General features: G+C 41.2%; 1 protein-coding gene and 1 long non-coding RNA gene across 33 annotated transcripts in view; one reads left to right on the plus strand and one right to left on the minus strand.

Annotated features, from left to right (window-relative positions):
* Nucleotides 1–21,328, plus strand: part of KALRN (kalirin RhoGEF kinase) — a 501,085-nt gene that overhangs the window by 341,342 nt on the left and 138,415 nt on the right. For 18 of the 32 annotated variants that reach the window (XR_015289279.1, XR_015289280.1, XM_086897864.1 and 15 more), the window contains exons 16-23: nt 5,357–5,476; nt 8,115–8,333; nt 11,193–11,342; nt 12,243–12,357; nt 12,725–12,840; nt 13,397–13,519; nt 19,921–20,103; nt 21,162–21,280. Coding sequence is in view for 30 of the 32 variants with exons in the window: in XM_086897864.1 (XP_086753990.1) it covers nt 5,357–5,476; nt 8,115–8,333; nt 11,193–11,342; nt 12,243–12,357; nt 12,725–12,840; nt 13,397–13,519; nt 19,921–20,103; nt 21,162–21,280 (1,145 nt within the window). In the remaining 2 variants the exon portion in view is untranslated. The remainder of the gene's footprint in view (nt 1–5,356; nt 5,477–8,114; nt 8,334–11,192; nt 11,343–12,242; nt 12,358–12,724; nt 12,841–13,396; nt 13,520–19,920; nt 20,104–21,161; nt 21,281–21,328) is intronic. The other 14 variants (XM_086897893.1, XM_086897867.1, XM_086897875.1 and 11 more) reach the window with 3 other exon arrangements.
* LOC111932257 (uncharacterized) lies at nt 4,124–15,525 on the minus strand. Its single transcript, XR_002866036.2, has 4 exons — nt 15,438–15,525; nt 13,433–13,511; nt 5,656–5,732; nt 4,124–5,558 (listed from the first exon to the last, which is right to left on the minus strand). It is a non-coding gene; the product is annotated as an uncharacterized LOC111932257 (long non-coding RNA).

Genomic DNA, 21,328 nt, shown 5'->3' on the forward strand with positions numbered 1-21,328 from the left:
TATTATTGCACTGCCTTTCTTTTAAATTTCATTTAAATAGCATAGGCAGTCATGTTCTGCCTCCCTTGGTTTTCCCTAATATTTAAGTTGGATGCCTCATGTTTCTTTGTTTTCCTTTGCTGCACAGGATAACATTACACTCCCTGCTTCCTAGCCCATAGATGGCGTCACACTCTAGTGTATGTCTGTCTTTTAATTGAATGGTCTTGAACAAAGAATGTTACTCTAGACATCTGAAATATTCAGTTTTCTGTTTTACCTATACAAATAGGTGTGTTGGGGGGTGGTGTTGGGAGGAGCGTCCAAATACTGCAAGGTGTTCATGAAAGATACTGCTCATTTGTTTACTTGTACACATACACACACTCTCTGAATGCTCAGTACATATGATCACAAATATTCACTTTTGAAGACAGAATAACTAAATTGCTTTATCATTGTTGGAAAAAAAAACAATCCTTCACACTCAGAAAAGTGGCAGCACTAACAGCAGTGCATACATTTTCTTTCAAAGTCTGCTTTGATGTGAATATTGTGCAACTCTACCTAAAAGTAGCATAGAACTCTCCTAATTATTATTTTTAAAATATGGTCATTTTGCATTTGTGGTTATTGAAGATCAGCTCCTCATGAAGTCCTGGGGCTCTGTAGACTGCTTAGCTTTTTTCTAAAAGAAGAAGAAAACAAACCAAGCTAAACCCAGAAATACACTATGATATTTATAATCACCATCTTAACATGATTATGAAGTATATGCTTCCTTTTCTATAGGTTCCTGAAGTTTCTTATACACAGCTTAGCTAAGCTTGGAGTGTATGTGATAGGTTTCTGACTAAGCAGAGCCATTTTAACATATGACAGAAAGGAGAGAGGCGTTACAGGTGTAGCAGAAAGGCTAAAGAAGCAGGTTGCCCACTTGCCTGAGCTGAAGTGCAGTCAGCCCTGTGGCTGCTCCTGCAGCCATTCAGTGACAGTGCAGCACTATCTGCAGGTAGCTGATGTTATTTACCTTATTATCAAATATCTGCTGGTCCTTAACTATTTTACAACTGAAATCTACCCAAAGGAAGTGGTTATAGTGCTGAGCTAATACTTACTGTGAGAGAACAGCTGCCTTGAATTAGTATTTCCTTAACAGAGCTTGGGACCATCAGAACCTTTGTTATTATGTGACCTCTCAGCACACCAGTAGTGAAAAAATATTATATTTGTTCAGCTGAATGCTAAGCACCCCTTTGCTTGTTAACCTACAAATTACCACAGCTCTTCCTTAGAAAGAGACAAGTTAAAATATTTCTGTGTCCTATCTATTTGGTTTCCTGTAGATGAGTCATATTCCCAACCACTTAGTGAAATTGGGAAATGTATTGATTTTGGCTTGTAGTTCATCTCCAGTCTAGTCCAGGTTTCCTTCACTTTCAGTTTAGTGCATCTGAGAGGATGGATGAGCTCATTACCAACTTGCTCTTTCTCTTGTGAATGAGTTGAGATGTGGTTGTTTCAAGACACCTCCTAGAGCTGTGTTAAGTTCTGCTGACAGAGTAAAATTGGTCAAAGCTGCTACATGTACATGTGTTTGCATTTTGATATAATGGCTCATGGAAATAAAAAGTCTTTTAACTGTCTCTATCTATTTAAGTTTCATTTACCAGAGATTTCTGTTTTATATCATATGCACCAAGGTTTGAATGCCAAGACAATGAATTGAAGTTTGAGGCCATTAAAGTGGAACAGTTCCAAATGAGATGTTCTGTGAACTGCTTTAGAGCAGAAATAGTAAAGATCAGTAATTCACAAGGCCTTTGTTATTTAGAAAAATTCTGCCCAAGCCTGATTTTCCCTGATTTAGATCCTACTCATTTCTGACAGACACTATAGAGCTTGTACTGCTTACGTGAAGGTAATAGCAGAATAGATTTGTGGAAATCAGTTTTAAAAAAACAAACTCTAATGCTGTGCCTGCAGCTGTTTGGCTTCCCTATCCCCTTAATTTATCTTTGTATGGTTTGGGCTTTTTTTTTTTTTAATAAGTGTTGAACTTGACCTAATTTGCTCCAAGATATCCTCAAGGTGTCCCACTATACTTGCTTTCCAGGTTGTTTTGAAGTATATTTAATCCTTTTGATGTGCCTGTTATCCATCTATTTTTGCTGTTTGAAGCATTAGATTTGCTTCAAAATACATATGCCCAAGGGATGATGGGAACTAGTCATTTGAGAGACACTGAATGTAGCTGGGGTTTTTTTACTAACCTAATGTCAAAAAAGCTCCTGGAAAACCGATGCAGTTTTAACATGGTTAAAATTACCAGAAGCTGTCCTTGATGGCTGTGTCTGTGTTAGTAAAAGCTTCTGAAGGAAGCTGCAAAGGATCTGGAGGTGTGAAAAAAAAAATGCTTTAGATTGTTTGGTCTTTTAAACTTAAAAATCCTTTTTTATCTGACTGGACAGGTATCCATAGCAAGGCCTTAAGTCTTCTTTAGAAACATGAAGGAAGGCATTCTGACTAAACTGAGCAGTAGGCAAAAGCACTGCATGGTACAGAGCTCTCATTTCTTAAGGATGGCTGAACATGGGGTGCCTCAAGCTTTATTTTTCCTGTAGAGTCTGACTCTGTGCTCAGTGAAGGTGGCAGAGTTCCAGGGAAGAAATTAGGAGTTTTAGAAGAATTTGGTACTCTTATTTTATTACAGAGAATCCCTGTACAGGAGCATAGCCTCTCTAAAGCAGATTGGAGTCAAAGGTGGGAGTTGTTTCAGAGTTGTGGTGGTTGCTCTGTTAAACAACCTATGCCTTGCAGTAAAACTGTTCTCCAGTGACAAGTGGATTTTATATAAGATCCTATAAAAGTGTTTCTGCTTCTCTGTTATAAAAAATTGTTAGGATGTATAAGAAAGTCTTTGAAGATTTATTTGACTCCAGAATTATTTAAGCACTGCTTCTACAAAGCTAATAAAACCTGCAATTTGTAGGAAATGTCTGTTTAAAACTATCTTTTTGGGTTGGCCTGTCTGCACATTGCTAAAAAATGGTGAACCTATTAATACAGGAAATGATCATAGAAATGCCTTGGTGCTGTATTAGGAGCTTTTCTACATATTTTAATGAAAGGATATTAAGCACTATATGAGTAGGAGTCAATTTGTGAGCAGGTCTTGTAAACCAGATACAGATGTGTAAATGCCTGTTCCCTTTTCTAAACCAGAGACATGAGGAATGTCTCTGCAAGGGTTTTGAACTTAGGCTTAAGAAGCTTTGGTTGTGCAACTGAATTTTTTTTCCTTACTGTATGTAAACAAAACAAGTAAGAGAGAAACATTACTATGAAAACAGCTGATGCAAATCCCAGATGAGGCTCTAACATTTACATGCCAGACTTCTGGAATTAGAAAGGGGTCACTGTGTAAATGCTTCCAAGTAAAATTTGCTAGTGCTTGACTGTTCCTTGGGCCTGAAAAAGGGATTGTAGAAACCCCAGAATGGGTGTCTGACCCCACGCTCTGGGGAAGGAGAGGGGGCAGCTACTCAGGGGTGGCAGCAGCCTTGGTTAGGAGCGGTGCTGGCAGCACTTCTAGCACATGAAATCCATCAGTCCACCTAAACTGCTTTCCCCTGGATAATTTGAGTCTGCAAGACACTTGTACAGAGGGATGAATACGTGTTGTTAACACAAGAGAAAACGTGCTAGACTCGTTGTGTGGTCTCTCTTCCTAATCAAGTTACTTTGTTTTAAGACTGAGTTTCCATATATTTTTTTTCTGATGTTTCACTATTTGGAGGCTCAGATATTTGTGTGAAATCTGTGTCAAACTGTCTGTGGCAGTTTATGAAAAAATCAACTGAAATGAAAGCTGTTCCACAGAGGAAAAAAGTGCCGTATTTTTTGCTTAAACACTCAGTATTTTCTACATTCCAAATGGTCCAAGGCAGGGTGTATTGCAGTATGTAAAACATGGAAGCATGTCTCATGATGTCCTCAATTCAAGCCTTTCCCAGGTATAGTGATTCTTTGGTTAACTTCAGAGTTTGGTACCATGTAGTTGGTAATAATGCAGGGTTCAAGTCTGATGGATTATAGAAAATGACAGACAATACAATTTCCATGATAACTCAACTGCTTTTCCTTTAAACATGTGATTTATTTCCCACAGGAACAATTATACCTGCTGATGAAAGAGAAACAAATGAAATTAAATCTTCCACACTGTTGTACTGAGCAGAATGTAATTTTCTACAAATTAGGGTCAGCTACATGTATAGATATCTCCCTTTTTTCTCCTAGGGAAAACTAATTTTTTAGCCTGCAGGGAACTGGATGGCACTAAGTAGGGTGATGCATGGTGTAGGGATGAAAAACAAAGCAACAAAAAATCACTGTTTCCTCCAGGCAATTTAATGGATCACTTGTAGAAAATGATAGTACAAAAGGGAAATTGCTTTGTAGACTATTGCAGCACAGTCAATTTTGGAAATCATGAGCTAAATTTAGGGCAGTGATTTAGCAGTCAGGATTTCCTGTGCATCTCTGAACAGGACTCATCAACTTTGTGGCTTTACTGGACTAACTTGATACCTCCACAGGTAGAGAAAAAGGCTTTGAGACAGCACAGGGAAGAACTTGCATGTCTGTTCTGGGTGCTAATTTCCTAAACACATGTCTTAAAATAGCAGAAAATTTTGCTGCTTTAATGAGTGAGTACAAACTTGATGGATTAATTATGTACATTTAGGATGAGATTCTGCAGTCATTACAGCATAGATTACATGTCTGCAGATTATTTTAACATGTCTGAAGGAAAGCCTCTTGATTAAATACAAAATGCAAGATTTGACATTTTTTCCTAGCTCTCTGTGCAGGTGGAAACTCTAACTGCATCTAAACTCCATGCCAAATGAATTCAACTGTGTCCTCTCTCTCTTTTCCCCTAAGCTCAGAGTTTTGTGAAAGACACACAGGCAAGTGAAGTAGAAAGGAGTTGCAACATCTATGATTCCAGTCAGAAATTTGAAAATATGTTTAAATTCAATTCTCCCCCATTATGCTTTGTAGTTTTGCCCTGGGGTATTTGCATAGGGGCCCATTCATTTTTGTGACCAAACCTTGAAAATGAGTACTCTTTGCTATCCAAATATACTTGTAAAGTGAGTTCAATTCTTCAAGCAATAACTTTTTCAATAAGATCTTTGCCTCCTAAAACTGTGTGTCATTAAGACCTTATGCTAGGATTTCTTTCTGCTCATTGATTCAGCCGAAGACCGCACTCGTTGTTCAGCCGGGCTGAAGCATTTTCTGATAGGTGACTGCATCGACCCTAGTACTGAAGCAACCTTTCAATAAGCACATCCTTTGTTTGCAGGTGCTTGGCTGGATCAGGAATGGGGAGTCGATGCTCAATGCGAGCCTTGTCAATGCCAGCTCTCTCTCGGAGGCTGAGCAGCTCCAGCGAGAGCACGAGCAGTTCCAGCTGGCAATAGAGGTAACACCAACAAGTTAACTTTGTTTCTCCTTCCCAGGTGTACAGCAGACAAAAAGTTCTCATGGGCATCAATTGTTGCTTTCTTGAAGGAAGGGGAGGAATGGAGGCTTTAGAAAATCAACTTATCACTAAACTCATAATGAAGCCAGAGGCTAACAGTGGAACAAATTATTTATTACCTGCAGCTAATTCTTCTGCTGCCAGATATCAGCTTCTCCATTCATGGAAATGACACTCAGGCATCTCCTGATAATTTCTTTGATAAAAAATTAATAACATTAAAATTCATAAAGTGATCTGCAATGGGAAAAGTTTGTCAAGTCAGTGTCTTTCCCCATCCACATTTTTCAGGTCATTCCACAGCATTCATTTGTGAATATTTTTTTACTGGATAATGCTCTCGCACTAAATGCGTGAGAGCATGATCCAGTATCTTTCATTCAGCTTTCTTTTCATGAACACCAGAAAAGAAACTCATTCCAACCCTCATCCTCAAATAACTTTGACGAAGAGGCAAGAGGGGAAAATTTTAAGAATTGACTCCTAAACTGCTTTTCCCCCTTCTTGCTCTGGAGTAACAACACATCTTTAACCTGGCCATGGGAAACTGATTGTGAGCCAGCCCATTTGCTTCACTGACAGGGCTGGGAGGAAGAGCCCCTGCTCTGACCAGCTTTCCTTTGATTGAGAGGGTAGTGAAGGGCTAAGGTCTGCCCTGAGCAGGGCACTAAAAGATTCCTAATTAAGCTCAGTGCTTCGTGAATCTCTGTTATTTATACTAACAGGGTGTGCTCACATCAGTTTCTAGAGAGGTTGCTTTCTAGCATTGCTTTTTCCTGTTCTGGCTTAAAAGGTGTGTCTGCTTCCCAGATAATATTAATTGTTAACTTTTTACAGAGAAAAGAACAGCTGAAAAATATTCATATACTTGAAAACTAAACCAGCCTTTAAATTCTGCAAGTATGGAGATTTGAAGAGTTGCCTGATTGAGGGTGGGGGGAAGAGGAAGGGATGTCTCCTGGTAAACTTGAAGTCAGTCAATATACATCACTGTGATGCTAATAAGGATAGAGTTTAAATCTCAGCTGATGACTTATTTTGATCCAGCTCTGCTCAGAGTAAGGAAGGAACAGCTGTTGCAGCTCCTAAAGGAAAAGGAAGAAGTTTTTTATCAGTTCTGTGGAGCTGGTTGGTACCAAGCTGTGCTGACCACATCTTGGCAGCTACCCCCAGACAGCAGTGGGGAGGAAGACAACCACCGGCTGAGTTATCCCAGCTTCTGACATTGGGGAAGTGCTTGCATTTGGTGGTAAATGCAAATTGCAGAGGGAGAAGAGGGTTACACCACAGTAAGGGGAAAATAAGTTTCAGAAAGAAAAAACACTAGATTAAATATTTAAAGTATTTAAAGCTCTATATGGGAAAGATCAGCAAAACACACAAAGCAGATTCTTCTCTAAAAGCATTCTAGATGTGGAATTGATTTTCAGTTGAAATCCTTCAAAGTCTATTTCAAACAAGTATTACAATTCTGACATCAGTAAAGCAACTGGATATTAAATTTTACCAGTTGTTCTTTAACATCTTTCTAAGTTTCTGCAAAGTATTAATCCTTTTTGTTTCCTAGTAGCTTTCTCTACATTATATTATTCATCAGTGTATTAGCAGATGATTTCAAGCTTTTTTCCAGGTTCATGGCTTAGATCATACAACTATCACATGAGAATTTGTCAGCAGCAGTTATAAATGGGACATAGCACAGAGGAGTCTGAGAGATTTTAGGGCTTCTGTTCAGAAGATTAAAATAAAATACTGGACTTAACCATGTATGAACACAGTTACTCAGGAGGTGTGAAGGGATGGGGGCTATTTTAGCAGCCCACAGAGGAAGACATAGCCACCACTTGGGAACTGAGGGGAGCTGGTATAGGCTGAGAATGGGCCAGGTAACTCAGTCCTGCCTGTAAAGTGGCTACTGAGCAAACTGGGGAATGGTGGAGGCAGTGGTTTGTCTCTCCCCAGCTCTGACCTTAAAGGTAAGAGCATAAATCTAATCTCCAGTGTGCATGAGCTGACTTTGAGAAATGCATCTTGTAGGGGCTGCTACTTGTGATGAAGTTCATGCCCTTTAGTAAGACATCTTCATGTTTTCTGGGATTGATGTTTTGAACAACTGCACTAGTAAAGCTGCTGATGCCAGGTAAACTGCCTGGTGAGAGCCAAATTAGGATGATCAGGCCTGCAGTTTGCCAACTGTTTAGAGTTTGCTTTTGGGCTGCAGGCAGTGTGGGGTGCAGTCAGCGCTGAGGCTGGCTGAGAGCTCAGCACAAGAGCTGCCTGCACCAGGCTCTCAGAACAGACCCCTGGGAACCCCACCCTGTGTTACTGCCCAAGGGGCAGGAGCTGACCAGCATAGCCAACCCATCTTAGCAGTGCTTACATGTTCCAAGCTTTATTAACATGTTGCAAATGTGTGTCAATAACTGAAACTAAGATGCTTTGCAGAAAGTGACTGTTAACCGAAGGTAACTCTGAAAATGTTTCACTCTCTCGCATCCCCATGCTCACGCCTCGCTTCACCTTTCTATCATATATCTGGCACATCTGTACAACCTCTCTTTCCTCCCCTCATACACAGTCCCTCTTTCATGCCACTTCCTTACAGAAGACACACCAGAGTGCCCTGCAGGTCCAGCAGAAGGCCGAAGTGTTGCTGCAGGCTGGACATTACGATGCCGATGCCATCAGAGAATGTGCCGAGAAGGTGGCCCTGCACTGGCAGCAGCTGATGCTGAAGATGGAGGACAGGCTCAAACTTGTCAATGCCTCGGTGGCCTTTTATAAAACCTCTGAGCAGGTGAGCTGGACACTGTCATTTCTGGGCCATACTAAGCCAAGTCTGAATCAGTAAAAATTCTTTTTTTCACAAGTATTGTAACACCAAAAAGAACCGAAACTCAAACCAAACAAAACATAACATCCTCCCTGCCTCCCCAAAAAAAGACAAATAGCAGCATGAAGTTTTTAGTAACTTTCATCCTAAAGTTTTCAGTGTAGCAATGTAATTTATGAAGGTGCTATTTTTTGGGGTTTTTTTTTTCAATTTTCACCTTTCAAACAGGAATAATTTTTGAAATCCCACCACTTTAGTTTCAAGTTCTCATGATACTTAGTTTTGAGGAATGTAAGTCTTCTTTTCCTTGAGAACTGCTTGCAATTAATTTATTGTTACTTTGTGAGCCAATGTTTTCACTAGTACTTAAATACAACCATGCCAAAAAAAGATGCCAAGATTGGAAGGGATTTTTCTTAAATCCACCTGCAACACAGATAATTACAGCAGGAACCCATTATATGCTAACACAACTCTACTTCATTCCAGGTGTTCATGAATTGCAAAACACATTCCAGTTGGCTGCTGGCAGGGTGGGATTATTCATCCCTTGCACAAGCAGGTGCCCTTTATACTGTAGTCAGTGAGAATTAGTGTCACAGTGTGGCTACTCGAGCAGCCCAGCCTGATGTCAATTACTGCAGCCAGGCAGTTGGTGTTAGCAGGGACACTGCAGGAACCTGTGGTTTTACACAAAAGGCAGCAGTGATTGCCAGGACATTTTCTATTGTTATTGCCACACAGTGAGATCCTCAATTAGAGAACCAGACAGGGGAAGATTTTTAACACAGCTAGATAATTCATTAGGGAAGGAGTGTACTTTTCCTTAACTTGGAGGCTGTAGATGATCCTTGGGCCACTTTTTGGTGTAAGTTGTTTAATGTATTTTTAAGACAGTTTAAGAGGAATTCATTCCTTATAATTAATATATTTCGCTGAGAAGAGTTTCAAACAGATTTACAGTCCCTGATGGATTCAAGACCAAAATGAATTACTACTGATAGAGGAGTGTGAGAAATGAAAACTGTTAGGGGATTCATTAGAGCTTTAGGCAGTTAAATGTGCTGGCCAAAATATGCACTGCCAGTAATTTATCAGTTCAATCTCTTGCTGTTTCCAAGTCTCAGATAAGCATACTGCAGCACCCACCAGTTCATTCATTGGTTGTGTCTATTCAGCAAATGTGTAGGGCAAAAATCGTTCAGTCTTTGAATGCTCATGAACTCATGCTGCAAGCCTGTCATCTTCTCTTGGGCTGCACAGCTGATCTACAGTCCTTAAGGGTCTGCTCCCTGACTGCTTGACAGTGGAGTGAATAATTTACTGGATCCTGAATGCTCTGAATATCTAGAAAAAGGAGCTAAAAGAACAGTGTGTCTAAGGAGAGTGTCACATGCAGCCAAACTTTTTCATGCCTGTCTTCCCCAAGTATATTATGTTCTTGATATTAGTGGTGAAACCCCGGATTTCAAATAACCCAGTTTCTCTCTGACTTCATTGACAGCCTATTTTATATTCACTTCTCTCATCACCCTAAAAGAAAAACGGTATTTGCCTGTGCAGGGACAATTCTTTCTGGAAATATGTGAATCCCAGGCAGTCCATTTATTTTCATTCTTTAAGCCACCGAAGTCCAATAGAATGTCAAGGTTTTCAAGAAGTAAAATGGAAATGTTTTTCTGTGCCTAAATAACACATGAAGCACTTGCTCTTCACTAGATTGAGGCTGAACACTGGTTTGCATCCAAGCAAGAAGATGATTTCAGATTGCCAAGTGCATGAGGTCCTTGCATAATGCATAGTGAATAAGCCTGGCAGCAGGATCAGTTATCAGCTCACCTTAGTTTTAAAGTGGACTTAAAAGTGGACTTCAATGTGCTGTTGATCAGAGTTATATGAAAATGGCCTGTGATAGTGGGAATGATTGGGGAGTAATTCTGGAGTCTACTCCAGACTGTGCTCTTAATCACGTGGGGTCCCCTGAATTACAACTGTGTTCATACTAAAGCTGCAAGAGTGAGCAAGAAGATGATGGACATTGCTGCCTGGATCCCAACAATAGCTGACTGGGTCATCTCAGCTCTAGAGTCTGTAGGAAGAACCCTCTGTGAAAGAAGAAGAAAGTTCCAAGTGTACTGGGAAACTTTTGCTGTGTCTGCACAGGCCACTGAGAATATTCTCAGGATCTGCAACATAAAAGACTCAGCCTTGTCTGAGGCAAATGCCTAATTTCCAGTGGTTTATTTACCACATTTCCATTGTTCTACTATTCTACCAAGACAGAACATGTGTGTGTGAGACCTGCATCCAGCTAGATTGTGACCCTGATTTAAAGTTTATTGGTTTCCATCAGCCTTTAAAAAATCTGTATGGGGAGCAACTAAAATGCAGCTGAAGAGAATTAGTTCCAGCTTCAGACTTTGTTTCAGGAAAGTATTTAAGCCTGTGCTTTTCTTTAAGTATGTGTTAAGTCCCTTGACTTGAGTAGGATTTAAACATGTTCTGGAATAGGGATTGTTTCCTGAATCATTCACTGGGGCTGGACTGAGCCTTCCTTAATTCAGCCTTTTGTGCTTCCTCCCATTATTCATTAGAAGAGAAGAATGATTTATCAACCTTAAACCAGATAAATTGTATCCCAAATAATAAAGATCCCTATGGGTAAGAAAAACACCTAGATCATTCTGTTTTATACCCAGTTTATACCATGCTGTGGCCCATAGTAAAAAAATGAAATGTCATTGGTCATAGACTTGTACTGAATGTTCTACTCCTGGTTATGATTGTGGCTAACTGAATTGCTGTGCTATGGACATCTTTCAGGTGTGCAGCGTTTTAGAGAGTTTGGAGCAGGAATACAGACGGGATGAAGACTGGTGTGGAGGCCGAGATAAACTTGGACCAGCAGCTGAGATAGACCATGTCATCCCTCTGATCAGCAAACATCTGGAACAGAAGGAGGCTTTTCTCAAGGTCTAATTTTAGTTCTCTAATGAATCAGGAAAAGTCTCCATTAAGTAGACAATTTAGAGCAGTGTTGGTAAATTTGAGAGGAGGCTCTGCTGTATAATTCCAGTTCAGCTACTGGCTGGCTGTATAAACCCTAGGCCAGTTTTACTTTGTTATAGCAGGGGTAATGAGCATTATTATCCATACATATCTCAGAGAAATGCCATCAAGACCAATTAGGTGGTGTTTGTGCTTGCAGGATGTTAGTTGTGCTGGTTCAAAGTTCAGTTCTTAAAATTGCACTATAAATGACAGGTATTATACATCATTTTGGTGTTGGCTTGTACAAACCATCCAGCGTTTCAAATTTTGTCCTCCAAGCCAATAACTGAAGAACTAATAGTAATTGAAGCAATTTTGTCTCTGCAAAGCAGCACTAGGATGGAAACAGAGATTTCTTCCAGGTGCTGCTTTGGAAGAACCAGGGATCTCCCAGGCTGAAAAATGAAATGTCAGCCAGCCTCTCACGTGCCACTAAAACAGATACACAACATGAAACTACACTTGCAGTCAAGGCTTAAGAAATTACACCTCTAGATTTTTACATTTTTTGAAACAATGAGTACTTTTCTTGAGAGATGGGTTAGATTTCATTAGACAGAAAATGTGTGAGGTGCTAGTTCTTAACAAGCAGTTGTTTTATTACTTTGCCTTAAAATTAGCCACTATATTAAATATTACTCATGTTTTAATACATCTGTGAGACTGTTAGTTTATTAGCTGAGTTTATTGACTCTTAGCTGAAATTCTTATCTTCTCAGATGAAAGAGAACTCCTTGTGGTATAAGCAAGAACTCCCTTGGTCCCCTTTGCTTTCTTTGCTCATCTTTACTGATTCTTTTTGTTGGGGGTTGTTCTTCCTAGGCCTGTACCCTGGCCCGGAGGAACGCCGAGGTGTTCCTCAAGTACATCCACAGGAACAACGTCAGCATGCCCGGAGTGGCGAGCCACACCAGAGGGCCTGAGCAGCAGGTCAAAGGTTGGTGCACCAGAGTACTGAAGGTCTGGTTTGCCTCCCCCTCTGCAGTGTGCTCCTCCTACAGTCTGTGAATGTGCTCAGAAGGCAAACTCTGTTCTAGCATCATTTCCTTTACCAGATCACTCCACAACTATGCGCGCTTTGTGGTGGTTTCCTGTGGATGCGGTCTGAGGGTTTGGTTTTGGGTCTGAGGGTTATTTGAAGCAGCCCCTTTGAATCAATGCTTGTTTTTAAGAAGTGTGATTTTGGGCTCTCTGCTTTTGGGAACAAGGTCCAGGCAAAGTGATTCAATTCATTGTTTCATAGCTTATTTCCGAATGCACTCAAGGAATCCCTAGTGATGCAGGTGTTTTCCTTTTCCCTACAGCCATTCTGAGCGAGCTGTTGCAGAGGGAGAATCGGGTCCTTCACTTCTGGACCCTGAAGAAGAGGAGATTAGATCAGTGCCAGCAATATGTTGTCTTTGAGCGCAGTGCCAAGCAGGTAGTGTGAAAACCCCACCTTGTCCTTCCGTCCTGGCAATGTGTAAAATCTCCATGTAACACCTCTGTGTGGGGCTCCTGTGGCAATCTCAAGTTGTGTTTAAACACTCTTACTTTTGAAAACGTGGCCAATATAGGTTTTAAAACAACTTAAGACAATTTCAAAACCCAACAACAAGATTCACTATTTTTCTCACCTCAGATTAATTTCTGTACTTGTTCATTTGTTTGAAAGTAAATATAAGAGCAAACTTGTTTTATTGAGCTGTTCCTGAATGAGAGAACTGTTTTCCCTGCAGCTTCTTTAGGTAGAATTCCCTACACTCTTTTTTGTCCTAGGAAACAGAGTACCACTTTGTATCCTTTCCCACCCACTTTCATTATTTTATTCTTTTTATGTGTTCCTAGACAGTGTTTTAGTATACAGGGTATTAAGTCCCAATGCATTTGATATTCTTTGTCTGGCAGGTTTGTTTGTTTTTTTTGTCAGAGGATTAGTTCTTGAAATACAAAAACTGTTTATTTTGTTTTTGCTTTGGTGTTTTTGATATTCACAGGCCTTAGACTGGATCCAAGAAACAGGCGAATATTACCTCTCTACTCACAACTCCACAGGGGAATCAGCAGAAGAAACTCAGGAGCTCCTGAAGGAATATGGGGAATTCAGAGTACCTGCCAAAGTAAACAGTTCCTTTAATCTAATTATGCCATCTGCTTTAGTCTGTATTTATGGTCCTGTTTCAATACCTTAAATCTCTGTAATAATATTCTCTTGATTTTATAGTTGCTCTCTAAAAATCCTAGTCCTGAAGACAAATGACTTTTGAGAACTTTTAGCAAGATATAGACACAAAAAGGAGGTTTTTTCCACCTTGATTATTAGTGGTTATAGAAAATTTCTGCTCCGATCAGAAGGAAGAGAAAGTCCATTTTCATACAGAGTTCAGAGCAATCTAATAAGACATTCCATCCTCAAACAATCATTCCAGAATGGCATAGAGTGACTAATTGATCTGAACACATCCAAGGTCACAATGGACTCCTGGTCTTTCTCTTCTGTCATTAAAACCACAATTTGTCTCACTAATTCCAACTGGGTTGATCACAGATGATCATTTATCTCATTAGAAATAATCTGCTGATCCCACCGAAGTACTTTAAATAGATGAGTCTTTAAACTCCGGGGTGAACATTTTTGAATACAAAACTGCATTACCAAGAATATATTAATTTATATGGAGCAATTCTGGGAAATCTGGTGGAGTTTACACAGGAATGGTGATTGGATCTGCTTCAGACAAATTAATTCTAACCATGGGTAATTTATAGACAGTGAATCCACAGGGGTATTAACAGTCTTTGATAAGGATGTAAATTGCAGAGTTGGACTGCAGGAAGACCATGGCTTTGGCATTATGTAGCTGCATTTAACCGTGTCCTGAAATTGATCTTCTATAATCCTTAAATTCCTCCTTAGGCTGTCCATGCTTGTATGGGTTTGATTCATATGCTTTGTGGTGTTCTTGTCCACTTCTTTTAGCTTAGCTTGCATGTTTCTGAAAATGTGAGATAACTAGCAGTGGATGGAAGGTAATTTCTTCAGACAAGACACATATGACATTTTTTTAACTACTTCTGAATTCTAACCATGCATAATTACTCTCCCTAAAATTACATTCTGGTTCATAATTTTTTATCAGAATAATCCAAATTCATAACAAAGTTTCCAAACCGTTTGGACTCTTGACTTAGCCTAGGACTGAATTTTAGATGTCGCTCATTATTAACCATTACTGCCTGTTTCTTTCACTGGCACATCTAAGTCTTGTTCCCTTGGGCTGTCCTACGGCTCCTACTGATGATGTAGAATATTTTCACTGCCATATGCAATCTGGTAAATGCATGTCATTCCCAGACTGATGTTATTCTCAAATTAAGCTGTAGCTGAAAGTTTTCCTGATCCCAGTAACTTTCTGGCCAAACCAATTGTTTGGAATGCAAAACCACCAGTAGCTTTTGGGAAAGATCACCCTGTAAATACTACAGGAAGTTAGATTTTTACATCACCAAACCTAGCCTTGCTTAGGTACCCATTTGATTTGCTAGGATAATGTCTGATTCAGCTTTTAACCTATTATGGTGATGAAAGTTCTTTAATTTAGCTTCGTGTTGAAACCTGCTGGATGTTTTCTGGTGTGATGTGTTTTTGTCCATTTGTGGTCTGATCACTGATAATGTCAGGTATCTGAGAGTGTGTCTTGCTTCAGGCATGGTGGAACATCCTCTCTGTCTTTGACAGCAGGTTTGCCAGTGCCTCATTTCCTGGGATAGATTTGGAATTACAACTAACTAGTTTATAACTAGGTCCTTTGGGCCAGTTTTGAATAAGGGGCTGTCAGAGCCTAAGTGGAACAGAAGACATCTCTGGGAGGTTTGGGGGTTCAGTGTGTTCTTTGGAGTTCAGGCATCTTTTAGCTGGTTCTAACTGCACCTAAAATAAATACTGGTGGAGTGTGGTGGCCCACAGCTGGCCTGGAGGCCTCACAGTTATAAACAATCCCAACTTTATAATTGAAACGTGATTGATGATATAATTACCTTGCTTATGTAACTGGAGCAGTAAGGCCCGTTGGAGACAGGCCCAGGCCGTTGCTATTGGCTGGCTGGGCTGGGTGGCGACTGGCTCAGCCAATGGGGATTGACCACCCGTGCCTTCCGGTCTATATAAGGAGAGGTCCCAATAAAGTTGGCTGTTGCTGCACGACCTTCGGGTGTGTTTGTCGCTGTCCTGCCTCCGATACATCACTGTGACATCTGGTGAACCCCGAAGTGATTTCAACAAGCCCCCGTGTGTAGAGCAGAGGAGGCAGGAAGGCAGTGGGAACAGCTGCCTGCAGTGTGCAGAGCTGCTACCCGTGGCATGTAGAGCCACGGAACCCCGGGAAAGGCAGAGTGCAGAGCTGCAGAAGACGCTGTGGAGAGCCGTGTTTGGGTCCAGACTCCCTCCCTCTTTGGGGAATTAAGAAGCCACTGGGATGGGAGCATGTTGCTCTACAGCAGAGAAGCCTACCCTGCAGGTATGGACACCTTTGCTAAAGAAACGTGGTCTAAAGTGTGACAACCGGGCTCTAACTGCCCTGCTAATGTGGTGCAAAAACCAGAAACTGAATGTGACTGAAAGTGTCGCTTTAGATTTTAAAACATGGGACCAGGCTGGCAGGCTCATACTTCAAGCAGCTGCTATTGGAGACGAGGCTGCTGTTGGCATTATTAAGCCTTGGAGACTCAATGGACCTGCTAAGGCAGCTACAGGAAGAGCAGAACGCAAGGGCAGTGGAGGAGGCACTCACTGGATGAGGAGAACCAGGCATTGGGAGAGTTGGCAGCGTGGCTACCGCTCTGGGCGCACAGTGAAACAAAACGGCCACGTGGAACTGAGCCATCACGCCGGGACGCCTCTCCCATGGAGCACACTGTGGCCACTAGAAAGTGCCTTGTCCCATGCCAGGAGGTACAGACAGCAGAACCCAGCCCGGCCACCCCAGAGTGGAACCTAACCATGGAATAGTGTGCCTAGCGCTGGAGCTGATTCATGGATGGATCCCAGAAATACATCACCACAGGTCCCCAGATACCCAGCAAACGTCATACCCAGAAGCAGTGGTGGACCACTGGGTCTGAAAGTTGGTGCCACATGCACTGCTACCAGAGCTGGAGTTACCTGTGGAACACCTACTGGCTAGGGGCACCAAAAGCCAGAGCCACCATTTTTCTGCAGACCCCTGAGACAAAGCCATCATCAGTACAACACCAACAGCCGTGCCTGATCCAGTCAGCATTTGGCACCAAGTAAAGCTAGCAATGATAGCAAGTGGGGATTATGAAGCTGCAGAAGTGATTGATGTGCCATTATGAGGAAGTCAGGAACCTGAATATGGCACAATTGAAGCATACCTGGTAATAAGGGGTGGTGGAAAAACACTGGATAATTATGCACCTTTTCAGTGGCCAGTTCGTTCAGAACTGCATCAGCTTGTAGCCAAGTACAGCCTGGGCTCACCTGCTGCCACCAATATGCTGCGGTTTATAACAGAGGAGGTTACTCCCTTTGATACTAAACAGCTTGCTAAACTAATGTTTACAACAGTCCAATATATGGTCTTTGAGTCAGCATAGCGACACTGTGCAGAAAAACAGGAATAAAGAAACCTAAAGGTCCCCTGAGAAGACCCACATTATGAAGTTTGGTTCTCTCAGCTTTTAGGATTACCACCATTAGCTTGCCCTTGCCTCCAAGCCAGGCTAGATCCACCAGTGCTGGCACAAGTAAAGGATTTGGGGATGCAAGCATTGCTCAAGGTCATGAACATGGCAAATCCAACCCAGACCTACTCAAAGACCAGTCAGGGGCTTATCAATTATCTACAATTCATAGAAAGACTGCAAGATGCAATGGAGAAACAATGAATAAATGTTAAGGCCAGAAACCAATTAGTTTTACAGTTGGCCAAGGGCAATGCTTATGAGGATTGTTGAAGGTTCTTAGAACTGTTGCCAAATGAGAAACCATCCTTGGATGAGATGATAAATGCTTGTGCCAAGGTTGGATCCAATGCCCACAACATGTCCTTGTTAGCAGACTCCATAGCGGCAGCTGTGAAAGTGACACCCCTGTGCTACAGATGTGGACAACCAGGCCACCTAAAAGCCAACTGTCCTCATAAGTCTACTCTACCAGGGACAATTCACAGACAAAGGAATACAACTTGTAGCCAGTGTGGAAAAAACAATCCAGTGACCAGACAATGCAGATCCTGAATTCATTCTGACACAGTTTCCTTTAAGGACCAGGGAAACGGAAGACCCAGCGTGAAGGGGAGAGACACGTGATGATACAAGCATCTTCCCGCCTTCCTGTCTGAGCCTATGTGACCAGCTCACGGGAGGATCAGAGACACAGCCGGAATGGATGTTTCCACATCCATCTTAACAACCATAAGCACTTTAAAGGTACACAGGGTCCCTCTCAAGGCCCACAGGCCCATCTGGAGAGGACTGAGTGCACTGTTTATCAGAAGATCCAGTGCTAGTCTACAAGGTATTTTTGTGCACCCTGGCATTATTGATATAGGTTTCACTGGGAAGATACACGCTTTGGTTTCAACCCCTACTCCACCTGTGACAATCCCTGCAAAAACACAAATTGCCCAACTCATCCCTTTTAAGTCTCTTGTCCTCAAAACAGAGCTGATAGAGCGAGGAAACTGAGGCTTCAGATCCATCGGAAAACCCCAGACACCGGAACACAGTGGATACCAGGTGTGCCCTACATCATGGTCAGGACCAGAGACAACATCCTCATGATGATCCTCCAGTGAGGAGACAAAGAACTCTGCACGATTCAATGTGAATCAAGCAAAAGCTGTTGTGCTTTTAAACATTGTTTATTTACTTCTTATCTTGGTCTACACAGTCACACATTGTTTAATTGGTAGCTCCACTTTGTCCATGAGGCAAGCATGCATCTCTTTCTTAATCTAATTGGTAGATGCTGTAAACATCATTTTACTCGCTTTGACACCCCTTTGTCAGTCAGCAACTTTTCTGCTTCTTTCTTCTTTCAACATCAGCTTTTTTATCCACAAAGATGACCTCCTTCCAGAGGGTTCCAGAGGGTTAGGCTGGTTCAGTTAGTACCTGTCCATTTTCCTGTAAATATAATCCTACACTCCAGCAGATGTTGAGGAGCAGTGACTTAAACAACTTGCACACCTGCCACACAGAGAACTAGAACTTGAGATGACAAGTCTATTTAAGGTTTTTATCTATTTATGGACATGAAGGTTTTATACATATTTAAATGTGAGGACTTGACCTGAAAATTTTGAGGCAGATTGTTTTTCTTCACGGTTGTTTTTCCTACAGTTCTGAGAGTTGAAATGTTTCTTGTTTTTAGAGTTAAGTTGTAAATTTATAATTTTTAATCTATAATCCTGCAGCATGCCAATTTGGTAACTTGCATTGTTAGTGGCTCTCCCTGACAGCTCCAGAGAGTGAATGTTACAACTTCAAAGGTGTATGGGACCATCACCAACTGAAAAGAGGCTGGGCCTCTCAAACTGAGTTGAAGGTCTCCTTCAAGCTTTTCAAAGCTTAAAAGGATTGAGGTTTTTACACAATACTGTGTCTGTCATCTTGTCTGCAAGGGCCCTGCAGAGGATGACAGACACTGTTTTCTATTTAAAAATAAAAAGGGGGAATTGTGGTGGCCTAAAGCTGGCCTGGAGGCCTCACAGTTACAAACAATCCCAACTTTATAACTGAAACGTGGTTGTTTATATAATTACCTCGCTTAAGTAACTGGACCAGTACGGCCCGTTGGAGACAGGCGCAGGCCATTGGGTATTCGGGCTGCTATTGGCTGGCTGGGCTGGGTGGTGACTGGCTCAGCCAATGGGGATTGACCATACATGCCTTCCGGTGTATATAAGGAGAAGAGGTTTCAGTAAAGTTGGCTGTTGCTGCACGACCTTAGTGTGTGTTTGTGGCTGTTCTGCCTCTGACACATCACTGCCACGATGGAGGATTTTATAGTAGACCATGAATTTGGATTTAAATTCTGTTTCTTTTTGAAACAGAGTATTAATGACTCAAAATCACTTCCTGGGCTGATATGTGGTTTATTGATGACCTTTCTACACAGATTTGCAGATCCACCAGGTATAGATTCAGAGTAACTTGGTGCATTTTATGAGGTGTGATTTTAAAATCTTGTCTTCTGCTCCAAGGCTCACCAAAAAATAAGCCCTTTCTTGTGGGAAGGAGCCATGTATAGCTGCCAACATATTTTATGTCTTTGTGTCTGTGGGGTTTCAAAAACTTGACTTTCTATCTTCTTCAGCTTCATAAGTGTCCTTATAAAAATGTCATTCCATGTTTTACTGAAAAAGTTTGAAGTATCTCATTCTGTACAGACACTCTTTAATGATATATAAAAATAGTGAGCTTCTTTTGACTGCTGTGTGTGTTAAAAGCAATGGAAATAATAATGAAACATAACCAAGGACCATATTTTGGGCAGCAAACAAAGGAGAAAGTGAAGCTCCTCATCCAGCTGGCTGACAGCTTTGTAGAGAAAGGACACATACACGCCACTGAAATTAGGAAGTGGGTCACCACCGTTGACAAGCGCTACCGGGACTTCTCTCTCAGGATGGGGAAATACCGCTACTCCCTGGAAAAAGCCCTTGGAATCAACCCAGAGGTACTATAAGACCCTGTCCTGTCGGGGTTTTGTGCCAGAGTCACAGAGGAAGGTGAAGCCTCTGGTATGAATGCTGTTGGTTTCCGTGTGGCCATTAGAAACAATGAAAACTCAGCCAGCCCACCTGGCCATGCTCAGAACTGCTTCTGGAGAAAAAGGGTTAAAGTTTTTTTCTGTGGTAGGTCAGTGATGTGAGGAGAGCCAGATGAAGACCAGAAAGATTTTCTAAACAAGTGTTTGCACCATTTTTCAGGAGGGAGGGTTCATTATTCAGGGGAATAATGAATTATTCAGTTAATTAATTGAATAAAAGTCTGTGTTAATCTTGGTGTAAACTATAAATCTTCCCACACCATTATTTTTGTGTCAAACTCTTAAGTTTTCATTGTCTCATCCTTTAACATAAACAACTGATCCCCAGCCTCATCTCTGAACTCTTTCAAGGGAAATAGAGCATCATAAGAAGCAAAAATTAGGATCTCCTGCTATTCCCTGGCCATATTATTAAGGAAGAGTGCCATAAGCAGAAACACTTAAAAACCTTTCAGTCAACAGCTCTCTGGAATTAAGTATCAAGAATAAGGAATAAATTTCCTCACACCCTCATAATGCTTTAACTGCACTGTTCCTTGTAGGGCCTCTGGTTTACACAGAGTTCTGACCACAGTCTGGAAAGGTATTCCATGGTAAATGGCCACTGAAAGTTGTCTCTGCATGGTGCTCTACTTTATCAGACTGTTTTTTATCAAGTCCCGTAATAGACAACTATTTTAGATATGAAAGAGTAAGGTAATTTAGACTTTTTTATCAGTATTGATTCTTAGCTAGGAGAAACAGTGAAGATTACAATGAATATAATTTCTGTTTTTTTAAGATTCTCTCTCAGCTTTTTATCTTTTCTCACAGTACTTCTGCTTCTCTCCAAATTTCTTCCTTTTTGATATTATCTTACATTTGTCCCTTCTTACCTCTTTGATCTCATGAACATGCTGCACTTTGCACAACAGTAAGATTGCAATGAAGTTCAACTCTGTACCTTTTTTTCTTTTCTTCCCTAGGATAACAAAGACCTAGAACTAGATATCATTCCAGCAAGTCTTTCAGACCGGGAGGTAAAGCTGAGAGATGCAAATCATGAAGTCAATGAAGAAAAAAGGAAGTCAGCCAGAAAAAAAGAGTATGTTCCCAGACACTCTGTCTGCATGGCACAGTATCTGCTAAAGAA

This window comes from Cyanistes caeruleus, chromosome 7 (assembly GCF_971803275.1).
Source record: "Cyanistes caeruleus chromosome 7, bCyaCae1.hap1.1, whole genome shotgun sequence".
In the NCBI taxonomy this organism is placed as follows: domain Eukaryota; kingdom Metazoa; phylum Chordata; class Aves; order Passeriformes; family Paridae; genus Cyanistes; species Cyanistes caeruleus.